The 12,229-nt window shown below is 42.6% G+C and overlaps 1 protein-coding gene across 1 annotated transcript in view; it reads right to left on the bottom strand.

Annotated features, from left to right (window-relative positions):
• Positions 1-12,007, bottom strand: part of LOC139761636 (mitochondrial basic amino acids transporter-like) — a 32,135-nt gene extending 20,128 nt beyond the window's left edge. The window contains exon 1 of the mRNA XM_071685961.1: positions 11,595-12,007. Coding sequence (XP_071542062.1) covers positions 11,595-11,628 — 34 coding nt within the window. The 5' untranslated portion in view covers positions 11,629-12,007. The remainder of the gene's footprint in view (positions 1-11,594) is intronic.
• Positions 12,008-12,229: the final 222 nt, after the last annotated feature.

Below are 12,229 nucleotides of genomic sequence, written 5' to 3'. Positions count from 1 at the left end.
TTCCAGCTTAGCTTGACTCCCAAAGTTACTATTAATCCCTATTTCCCGATTCATCTTTTAGAAGTGCAACGTGAGATGCGGTGTTCAGTGCTGGGGAAATCACCACCGCAGACACGCCTCACCACTTCGTCACAAGGCCCATTTACCTTGGAAACCAGGATAAAAACAAAGTCTGAAGGTGTTTTAATGCAACATTATCATGGTATCTAACAGACAGTCTTGCGTTATCTGCCAGTAACTTAGACATTGTTGATGAATCAGAAGGTAACTGTAAATGAAAAAAAAAATGATAAAACCCTAGGTTTGTTTGACATGGCATAGGCTTTTAGTATTACTCGTGCCTGCTCTCGTGACTTGAATATGAAAGACTAATGAATTGAATATGTATCCTCGGAGTTACCACGGTAGAAATTTCCTGAAGCACCATGACATTCGCTGTGCAACATTCACAGTGTAAAGCCTTAAATAACTGGATTGTGCGCGGAACCTGTCTGTTGCTACTCGCCAAAAGCTTACGGGATGTACAGCAACCATCTGTTCCATAGTTACCCTAAGCCTGGGCTCTGTGTTCACTTCTTCTCTGATGATCTTAGCGTCTCTCTAAAACTGTTATTCCACTTCTCAATACTGGCGTTCTTCGAGGCCATCCCTCCGTCGTGATAAAGAGGTTGAGAGTGCGGTCAACGAAGCTGGTGGCGCCGGCCGGTTGGAGGGTTGGCTGCTGCCTCTCCCCGAGTGTCGGGTTGGGTTGTTGGCGTTATCTGCAGCCAGGCAGGCCTCCTCCACCTGACTAAAGGGGCATCCCAACCATCCTTACATCAGGGTAAAAAAGCGAGGGAGAAAATATGTTCCTTCACTCGATTAAGGACACTCCCATTGTGTGAAGACATGCATGTATTCGATCACATGATCTTCCCTAGAGCAATCAGTGTGTGTACACGTGTTCCCCTGCTGTGCCTCACCACACCACGATTTGAGACGGGGCCAGGACCGGTCTTGGGGATATTCCTCTAATCATCGATGCCCATCACGTGCCAGCCTCATGCCCGAATAACCTTGCTGTCTTTAAACAGAGGGAAATTATAGAAATGGAAACTTCATGATCTCACAGCGTTTATCTTCGTAGGGTTAAGGAAGAAGTATCATGTTCTCGAAGATTGTGCTTAGATCATATAATCCAGCAGATATAGAAGACGGCAACTCCGCACAGTACAGGTTTCTGAAAATACCCGAATGGGGCATCCATGGTTCAGGTGCGCGCGCCTTCTTGCACTGATAGTTTTAACCTGTGTTATACACAAGTAGGTAGTTTCACACGGTACACACTGTGGCCAGGTGAGACCTGCGTGTACCATAGTCGCTGTGGTTGTGTTGGGGTATTTAGAAACATCGAAATATATCCTGGTCGCTCCCTTCGTTAAAGGCCTGACTCCCATTGGCATCGGTACCATTCACTAAAACCGGCCTACAATATTGGATTAAACCACGATCATGCTGCTTGTCCTTACAACCCAAGATTATATATATATATATATATATATATATATATATATATATATATATATATATATATTATCCCTGGGGATAGGGGAGAAAGAATACTTCCCACGTATTCCCTGCGTGTCGTAGAAGGCGACTAAAAGGGAAGGGAGCGGGGGGCTGGAAATCCTCCCTCAAAGGCCCAGTCCTCTGTTCTTAGCGCTACCTCGCTAATGCGGGAAATGGCGAATAGTATGAAAAAAAAAATATATATATATATATATATATATATATATATATATATATACATATGTATATATATAGTCAAAAAATAAGTTGTAAATCCATGGACATCCTGACTGCAAATAAAGAAAGAAAAGTAGGTATTAACGGTGCATATGTCCAGTGTAGCATGCACACAGTTCATGCAATCATTCATGATCTACTTTCTCTTTAAGTCTGCCTCTTGGTCAGCCAGCCTGTCAGTTCAGCTTTTACCGTGAGATTCTTCCTTGGACTCCCTTCTCCAGTAACTTCAAATTCTTTCTTTGCCGTTCCCTTGAATAACTGATAGTTCTCAGTACTGTAATCAACAGCGTAGTAAATATCATTATACTGTTGTCAGTAGCATAGAGTTGTATAAGTCATAGTGTATAACGCTGTAGTTAATAGCTTACGATACAACAAATGTAACCAAACATATACACTCCCTTGGCACGGGCCTTCTTCGCACATCTGCCAACTCGCTCCTACAGTCATTACATTTCAAACCTTCAGCTGCATGTGAGCTTGTCAAACACATGCATTTAGAAATTACCTTTCCCCCTCCGAAACATTGTCAGTTTCACTTGATAATACATCTCATTTTTTTGTTGCATTCCCTTCACCTTAGGTCCCCAGCCCATTCTTGCGGTCGTCATTGACAATGTGCTTGACATTGTGGTGTGTGTGGCAACGCCGCCGCTGACCAAGGCAACTGCTGTTGGCGCGAGTGTTGCTACCCATGCACCCGGCATGGAAACCTGTCGGGGGTGCTTCTCGGTGAAGAATATTGCAACACACTGAAGTCTTGAGGTATGTTGGTTAGTTTGCTTGATAAAGAATGGATGTGCGTTGTATTTGTCATTATCTATTTCTTGCAGTGAATGACAATACAAAATCTGTTATGAATGAACGAGATACTGTAGCCGAACTTTAAGCAAGTGAGCACAACATTCTCCTCAGTTCCTGGTGAAAACTCCTGAGAGCATTGTGTCAAATAACGAAAATAATAATGTTAGACTTGAGAATATTCTTTAAAATCTCTCATACTGTAAAGACGGGCAGTGGAAGATTACAAATATGGTGTGGATGACGTATGATACTCAGTTGGTCTACAAGACGGTTAATTGACTTTGCGTTTGTCTACTTTTAATTTTCATTTTCATAAAGCGGATAGTAACAAATATGTCCGAATTACCATTTACAATCAACAGTCATTACAGCAAGCATCATAATAAGTAATTACGAAATCAATGAAAAAGAACTTGACACGAAATGGCAATTGACGTACAGCCATGCCAGACCTGGAGAAGTGGCGCTAGAGCGAGCAGTCCTACAGACAGGCCATGGCCGCAGAGCTTGCCACGCCTTACCAGCCAGCCACTTCTGATAACATCTCTTGCTGAGTGTTTAGGTTGGGATAGCTTTTGTGTTGGGGAACAGAGGAGGATGATAGCACGTGTGATATTTAGTAAAAGTTTTTCATAATAGTAAAACATAAGTTGTATTTCTTTTTTTTTATGAACGATTTGGCCGGTCGTTCAAGGGTTGGATGTAGGTTTACATTTGGAAGCGTTGATTAACCTACATCCATTTCGATGCGAAATATTTATCAGATGTTGCGAGATTGCAACATTTGTCCTTGACATACTGTAAAAGCAGATCTCTGCTGGGGGAAAAAGGACGAGGGGAGAATTATATCAACACGGCCATCAAGGTTTCAATATCATAGTGCACTGCATCTCGAGCACGAATATGCGACCCTGTACAGTAGTCGAGTGAACTTTAACCTGATTCTCAATAGCCAGGAGTGAGGCCAGGCCATCATAATCAAGAATTGCCTCGTCATTCTTGAGGGGTTAACAGATTTCTAAACACGCCACGTACTCCCCCCCCCCCCCCCCCCCATGGTAACTTGCCTTATGCTTTTTAGGTTTGTGATGTCAGTTATCAGTCAGTGTACTTACTGTACAGTCCTAGGAATCCATATCCATGGACTTATGCAACCTCAAGGCTGAAAAACCATCAACAGTAGGGACAGACAGGATGGACTCCTGAAAAGTCATAAGTTCGTTGACGAAACTATCTCGTCATATCAAGATGAGACAGGCGACCCAAAGTGACTGTTCACTCACGGGGTGGCCGTGCCCAGAGGTTCGATTACTGCTGTACGGAAGGCATTATGCGTGCTACGAGAGTGCATACTTATTGCATTATCTTCATATATATATATATATATATATATATATATATATATATTATCCCTGGAGATAGGGGAGAAAAAGTACTTCCCACGTATTCCCTGCGTGTCGGAGAAGGCGACTAAAAGGGAAGGGAGCGGGGGGTTGGAAATCCTTCCCTCTCGTTTTTTTTTTTTTTTTTCCCCAAAAGAAGGAACAGAGCGGGGGGCCAAGTGAGGATATTCCCTCAAAGGCCCAGTCCTCTGTTCTTAGCGCTACCTCGCTAATGCGGGAAATGGCGAATAGTATGAAATATATATATATATATAATAGGCGTATTTTAGAAAGTTGAGCTGTGTAAACATTTGTATAAGTAAATATACCCCACTGAAGTACCGGCCGTTAATTCGTTGTGTAAATACGTTCTCTGAGACTGTGATATGTAATACCTTGAGTCTTAAATTACAAGGACTATGACGACTCTTAGACATAACCGTTAAATAATCCCTGTGACTAAAATGCCACAAATACATTACATCGTTACTTGTGTTGGTATTACCAGTTCAGGCACCTGCCATGTTCATGATGGTGATTTGAGTGATCTCTGATGAAGGGTTGTCATTATCGGTGAGAGTCGAGACTAACAGCAGGTCTTCTGTTGGACGAACAGCAACAACAGTGATGTTCCCACCACAGATTCACTGTTGCTGACTCTGACATAACTCAGCAGCTCAGCTCTGCTGCATGTATCGCTTAGTTTGCGTTTCCTATCATGCAGTTTCATCAGCTTCTCTCTTCCTCCCCCGTCACAACCTACCTTCCAACGCCCCACACAGTATTGACGTCGGATGTTAACGAAAAACATTGTGCTCAAGAAAACAAGTGTAACGAAGTGCGGAATAATAATACATACGTGCTCACGCACACACACACACACACACACACATACATATATATATATATATATATATATATATATATATATATATATATATATTATTTATTTTTTTTTAAACTATTCGCCATTTCCCGCGCTAGCGAGGTAGCGTTAAGAACAGAGGACTAGGCCTTTTTTGGAATATCCTCACCTGGCCCCCTCTGTTCCTTCTTTTGGAAAATTAAAAGAAAAAAAAAACGAGAGGGGGAGGATTTCCAGCCCCCTGCTCCCTCCCCTTTTAGTCGCTTTCTACGACACGCAGGGAATACGTGGGAAGTATTCTTAATCCCCTATCCCCAGGGATAATATATATATATATATATATATATATATATATATAAGGCGACTAAAAGGGGAGGGAGCGGGGGGCTGGAAATCCCCTCTCGTTTTTTTTTTCTTTTAATTTTCCAAAAGAAGGAACAGAGGGGGCCAGGTGAGGATATTCCAAAAAAAGCCCAATCCTCTGTTCTTAACGCTACCTCGCTAACGCGGGAAATGGCGAATAGTTTAAAAGAAAAAAAAAAAAACGAAAGAATATAGCGCGGGAGGTAGCGCTAGGAAAAGACAACAAAGGCCACATTCGTTCATGCTGTCTCTAGCTGTCATGTGTAATGCACCGAAACCACAGCTCCCCTTCCACATCCAGACCCCACAAAACTTTCCATGGTTTATCTCAAACGTTTCACATGCCCTGATATATATATATATTTTTTTTTTTTTTTTTTTTTATACTTTGTCGCTGTCTCCCGCGTTTGCGAGGTAGCGCAAGGAAACAGACGAAAGAAATGGCCCAACCCCCCCCATACACATGTACATACACACGTCCACACACGCAATATACATACCTACACAGCTTTCCATGGTTTACCCCAGACGCTTCACATGCCTTGATTCAATCCACTGACAGCACGTCAACCCCTGTATACCACATCGCTCCAATTCACTCTATTCCTTGCCCTCCTTTCACCCTCCTGCATGTTCAGGCCCCGATCACACAAAATCCTTTTCACTCCATCTTTCCACCTCCAATTTGGTCTCCCTCTTCTCCTCGTTCCCTCCACCTCCGACACATATATCCTCTTGGTCAATCTTTCCTCACTCATTCTCTCCATGTGCCCAAACCACTTCAAAACACCCTCTTCTGCTCTCTCAACCACGCTCTTTTTATTTCCACACATCCCTCTTACCCTTACGTTACTTACTCGATCAAACCACCTCACACCACACATTGTCCTCAAACATCTCATTTCCAGCACATCCATCCTCCTGCGCACAACTCTATCCATAGCCCACGCCTCGCAACCATACAACATTGTTGGAACCACTATTCCTTCAAACATACCCATTTTTGCTTTCCGGGATAATGTTCTCGACTTCCACACATTTTTCAAGGCTCCCAAAATTTTCGCCCCCTCCCCCACCCTATGATCCACTTCCGCTTCCATGGTTCCATCCGTTGACAGATCCACTCCCAGATATCTAAAACACTTCACTTCCTCCAGCCTCTCACCATTCAAACTCACCTCCCAATTGACTTGACCCTCAACCCTACTGTACCTAATAACCTTGCTCTTATTGACATTCACTCTTAACTTTCTTCTTCCACACACTTTACAGTATTATATATATATATAATACATGAAGAATTATCTTCCCGTATGAACGTCCGTCGTATGTCTCCTTGTTTGAGCTTAGACATTATGGTGGTGGAGTGAGTGGAAGGAGAGACGTGAGCTGGGCGCATCCGGCCCACTGGGCGTTAGGTGCACCGTGCAATCTTCCGAGGCTGTCATATGACATCTCGACTAATGCAATAAAAGACTGGTTATAGGAGGGAAATCTTGCCCGGATGATGTCATCTGGCAAGTTCTCAACCTCCCCCCCACCCTCCACACACACCAGGACTTGCACAATAAGTGATCCCGAATAAGAAGACGAATATTCTAAGGGAAATGCATTTTGGGGTTACTTAGTCATATTAGCAATCGGCAGGTGATGATCGGATGTAATGCGTAGGATGTTCGTTAAATATCTCGGTTGGCTATTGCTGCTTGTTGATTGCAACGGCTGTACAGTAGCAGTAGTGCGACCTGGTTTTTCGAGTTATCACGGAGATTGCAGCAGATTATACGGTAATAAATTATCATATCTGCTTATAAGCAGAGTCGATATTGTTCCTAACCTGTTGCCAGAGTTCCGCCGTAGGAGAACAGTTAAGGAGAATACCTGTCTACTGTCAAGTTTAGAATTACCCTCAAGTTCATGGATAAGGAAGTGTTCAGCGAGCCGTTCACATCTTGGATAAGGTCAAAACTAACATAGTTTCTCAAGTTTGGTAACCGAACCTAAAGGAAGTTTAAAGAGCTAGTAGAGAAGGTCCAGTGGAGAGCAACAAAGATATTACCGGAATTGGGAAGGATGATTTAGAGGGAAAGGCTAAAGACTTTAGCTTTACCAGTCTTGGAAGACATAATTGTGAGGGATGAACTCTTCACAAATTATAGTTTTTGAAACAGCTGTGAATAACTCTTGTAGAGGTGCAAAGACAGAACAAGCAAGACATTCTATGACATTAATGAGGAAACTTAAGAATAATGTAAAGGCATACTTTTATGATAAGTATGCTCGATGAGTGGAATAGAATGAATGAAGATATGGTAAACACAGAAAACATACCAAATTTCAAACAGTGATAGAAGAGAAGTTGAAGAGATGGAGCCTCACAAGTGTCTGACAACTCCCTCCCTGTACGTTTATAAGTGGGAGGGATGACTCAGTCCTCCAACATCGCTTCCCTCGACTGTCTCTGACAAAGTTCTGCCGATTTGATCCGTGCAGAAGTCAGCACAAAATGCTCGTTAATGAAACAAACCAACAGCCCGCCACCAATTGAGTTCCTGTCCCCTAACAGCAGACATGTTAGCCTCCCTTGAGCCATGAATAGATAGGTCACCAACCCACCAATAAAACAGACTCGTCTGCGACTTATTTTCAGCCAGTAGAAATAAAGTTAGTCTAAACTCTGAATCAACGTAAAGAGGGGTTGTATTTTTATTTCTTTATATCATTATCTAACAAATACTTGGCTTGCATTTATTGGATGGGTTATTATGGAAACGGGATATCACGTATACAAAAATACTCCAATTGCAACCGTGAAGAGTCAAGTGGTTCATTACATGGAAGTATAGAACCAAGGGGCTGGTTGATACAAGGGCACCTGCTTAGGCTGGTGTGTGTGTGTGTGTGTGTGCAGACATAACAAGGCTGAGTTGGGGCAACACGACGGCAAAACTCTCTCCTCGTAACACACAAATAGTAATCACTACCATGTTTAGATCTGGTCACCCTTTATGCTTATAATATATATATATATATATATATATATATATATATATATATATATATATATATATATATGTCAGCTCTTTATAATAAATTATCTAAGAGGTTAACAACGTTAATTGCTTTACTGATGCATTGCAGTAAATGATGGACAACAAATCACAGTAGTTTAGCATCTAATTGATGCTATTGTATACTACTATTAGTAATGATCAAATCGTTTGCAAGAGTCGCTCCTGTCACTAGAAAGCACGTATGTTAACTTAAACACCAGATTATCGGTATGCTATCAATTTTGTATAAGCAAGTGGACTTTGGCTTCTTCAACAATGGCTAGTTAACTGAGCGCATTTTGAGAAAACATCAAACACATGACTTTCCTTTAAGTTGGCCAATAGGAGACAAGTTTCCAATCATCCAGCCAATGAGAGTAGGTTTTTCACCACCGACTTAGGTGTTACCATATTCATCTAAATTTATAGCTCGCTAATAAACATTTTTCTTTATTCTAACGAGGTTTATTCGTACTTGAATTGTAGATGTTCTTTGAGTTGTAGTTTGGTTGTATTCTTATCAGAGTAGGATAATAATGAATAATAAATGTTGCCATTTAACTAGAACATTCTTGTAAGTTGGGAGGGTCGGGGGGCGCTTCTGTCTGTGAGTCACTACCGGCTTGAGCAATTGCGTTAGACACTTGAAGTCTTTTGCTATCGTTTCTTAAGGTTTTATGTTCCCCAGAAAATGCAGTTTACAGTGTGTTAAAAGTCATAATGTATAAAGGAAAAATACGAATAAAATCAAAAACATTCGAAATTAAACTCGGGAAGGGCGGGTAGCGGTGGTAATCCGGAAGAATGGTATTGTAGACACAACACTTCTCCGAGTCCTTGATTATAGCGTTAAGCTGGGGACACTGTGCATAACCTCTCTGTTCTAAGTGAGGAAACTGATAAGCATTAAGAGTATGTTAATGTATTGAGTAGACAGAGCCAGGGCAGGCAACATGAGGTAGTTGTGTTAGATAGGCAAAAATGCCAGGGCTAGGCAGGGCCTTAAGGAGTTTTTTATGTACGGTGGAAAAAAATCAACCTAGACTTTTTATGTGAGGAGTTTTATTGATAAGTTTCGGGCCACGTTGTCTGTGAACTTGTATAATGTCAGCATTTATCAAAGCCGTCGACTAATCTCCACACATAAACTGAACAAATGTTGCAAGATTTCATTAGAAAGGTTAGCTCAAACCACCTCGCCTGTAATAAGCCATCCACCCTCCTGTGCCTGGTTGATAGTGTGTAAACCTAGTCTTTAGTCCATTTTTTACGCAAAGAGAATTCCACCGACTGAGTGTTTGCTTGCTTTAAGATGTTGGTCTATGGGGTATCAGTAATTCATGTACGTAACTGTATATAAGTACTATATCGATATTCATATCCCTCGGTAGGCGATACCATAACTATACAGAACTAGATGTAAGAGAGAGGCACGAAGATCATTACCCCACTGTTTTCTCCGTTCCCCAGGGGCCGTGCCCACTACCACTAACCGTTCCCCAGTGGCCGTGCCTTCTACCATTCACCGCTCCCCAGGGGCCAGGCCCTCCGCCACTCTCCATTCAGGTAAAAAGATAACAGAAGACCTAATGGTCTGTTTGTCGGCCGTGCTAGCTTACCTAGGGTCATAACAGTGTTGTAACAGGAGGCTGCTCGTACTTTGCAAGTTATATTTACATCTATAGACACGGTCATAGCTAACGTAACCACACGACCATTATTCTCATAAGCTAAATCTAACCATGTGACGTTATCTTTTATGATGCAAAAAATATCTTCTAAGTGTGATGAGTGAGATGTTTTTCCAATTGTCCATACTTACAACCTCGAAAGTCTTAAAAAGCTTAAGAGAGAGAGGAAAAAATAGATCATAAGGTGGTTGTGAAGATAATCATTACCATTCATACACACGCACACCTGTACCCTCTGCTGTTTTTTGACCTTCAGTTTTGTTGATGGAGAGGATAAGACACAGGACTAGTTTTATCCGGCTAGAGCTGGTCTCCGGGACATTTAATGCGCACCTTAAAATCAAACCTGCGTCGCCACACTGGGAGATTCCATGTTATATTCTTGATATTGCTGGATGAGCAGACTTTCCCTGCGACCTGAAGAAGCCAAGACAAAAGGTGATATTTGTCAAGTGTCGTTGCCCAAACGTACCATGATATACTGTTGGTAATTTGGTCTCAGTCAGGCTGAAGGCGACAACAGGAGGGCCCGAGGTTGTGTAACGAGCTACCAAGATGTTGTCAGTCGTTCTCTCAGAGGGGTGGGGGTGGGGGGGTCGGTAGAGCGGGGATAGGGGGAAAGGTTGGGGTGCGGCCAGGGGAGGGCAAGAATGAGAGACCCGTTTGGTGGGTTTTCTGTGCAACGAGACCCAGGCGGCACATGTTTTCGAACTCGAAGTAATTTCTGAGTACAGAGTAGAGATGGCTGCCGGTTGTGGTTGGCCGAGTGTCGAGGGGTTTTGCTTGCGGAAAGTTGCACACACGCCGGACCTGGGTTACTCTCAACCAAGACCTTCTTTCGTCTTTCTTGCAATCAAGATAAATTTTCAGATCACATTCTATCTGTGGAGTATATGGAACACTTCTTTTCGAGACTAGGAGTGGAGGGTCGCATTTTACCCTCGATGGAACCTTTCCTTATTACACCCTTAATTCCTTGAGCACGACCCTAGGATATAATGACCAGGCCTTTGACGTGACCCATAAGGGTTAAAGGTCACGCAGTCATGCCCGGTGGTGGAAACGTCCGCTTGGGTATAAAGTCCATTATCACTGCAGCCTGATGACAACTCGTTCTTATTCTCTTTTCCATTCGTCTAATCCATCTCGGGTGATTCGTAAGATTCCCTCATTCCCTGTCGCACTTCTCAATAATCCTGTGACGTCTTCTGTATGGAGAGGACCGTTTCCTTCTGCAGGACCTCGCTAACTGAAGGAATGTTCCTTGACGTCCATGTGGCTACGGTGTTGTGCAGGGTACCTAACCGACAGTTCTAGAAGAAATGTCTGTATATCTTACCTTCAAGAGCACGACGGTACGACCATACTGAGCACGACCGTTACAATTCTTGAGCACGAAGGTACGATCCTTGGATTTAATGGACAGTCTTTTACACCTCACAAATGCATGAAAACTACTCATAAAGCAGATACGCTCCTGATATATGAACATGAGTATGTTATACTAAGCAGTGGACCAGATTACCTTACACGTTGAGGGTGAAGCAACTTCCAGACTGGCGCCTTCCGTTGGTATAGTTGTGGTCACCGTACATCAAAATTCCGGGTCATTTCCTGTAAGTTCGACAATACAAATGTTTTAACTTACCTCCAAGACATCCTGCAAAGAAGTCCAGCGCCATTATGGTTCTCCTGATCTCCTTAGTTCTTGTAGATACGATTTCTTTGTCTTATTCCTTCTTCGGGAAAGGCTTGTGAGTGTTAGACAAGTCTTATTTTGTGGGTAAACTTGAAGCGAGTGTTAGCCGCGGTCTGTAGAACCCTCGATAAACTTCTGTTGGCTAAGTTTATCTTTATTCGCTTGCCTGTTGGACGTTATGTTCTGATTAGTTGGTCTTGTATTTGTGTTTCAGTCAGATCGCGTTGGTCCAGCAAGCGGGAAGCGGATATATATATATATATATATGTACATATATAGAGAGAGAGTACTGCACAGCTTGGCCTACTCGCCCTCACCGCCGCGCGAACACTGAATCATTTTCTCGCCCGCCTTCAGACCTACCACGTTGGCCGGCAAGCACCTCCCAGCCCACACCTCGCCTTACTTCGCCCCGCCCCGTCTCACCGCCTCATTCCTCGCCTGATCGGACCAGTTACCCCTTGTCTCTCTCTCTCTCCCCGACCTGTAACCATCAAAAAAAAAAAAATAAAAATAAAAATAAAATAAAAAATAAAAAAAATAAAAAAAAATAGAATAACTAACTAAATAAATAAAACCTTGCC

The sequence above is a fragment of the Panulirus ornatus genome, chromosome 1 (assembly GCF_036320965.1).
Source record: "Panulirus ornatus isolate Po-2019 chromosome 1, ASM3632096v1, whole genome shotgun sequence".
Classification (NCBI taxonomy): domain Eukaryota; kingdom Metazoa; phylum Arthropoda; class Malacostraca; order Decapoda; family Palinuridae; genus Panulirus; species Panulirus ornatus.
The sequence above is the reverse complement of the archived record's forward strand: the minus strand, read 5'-3'. Positions and strand labels throughout refer to the sequence as shown.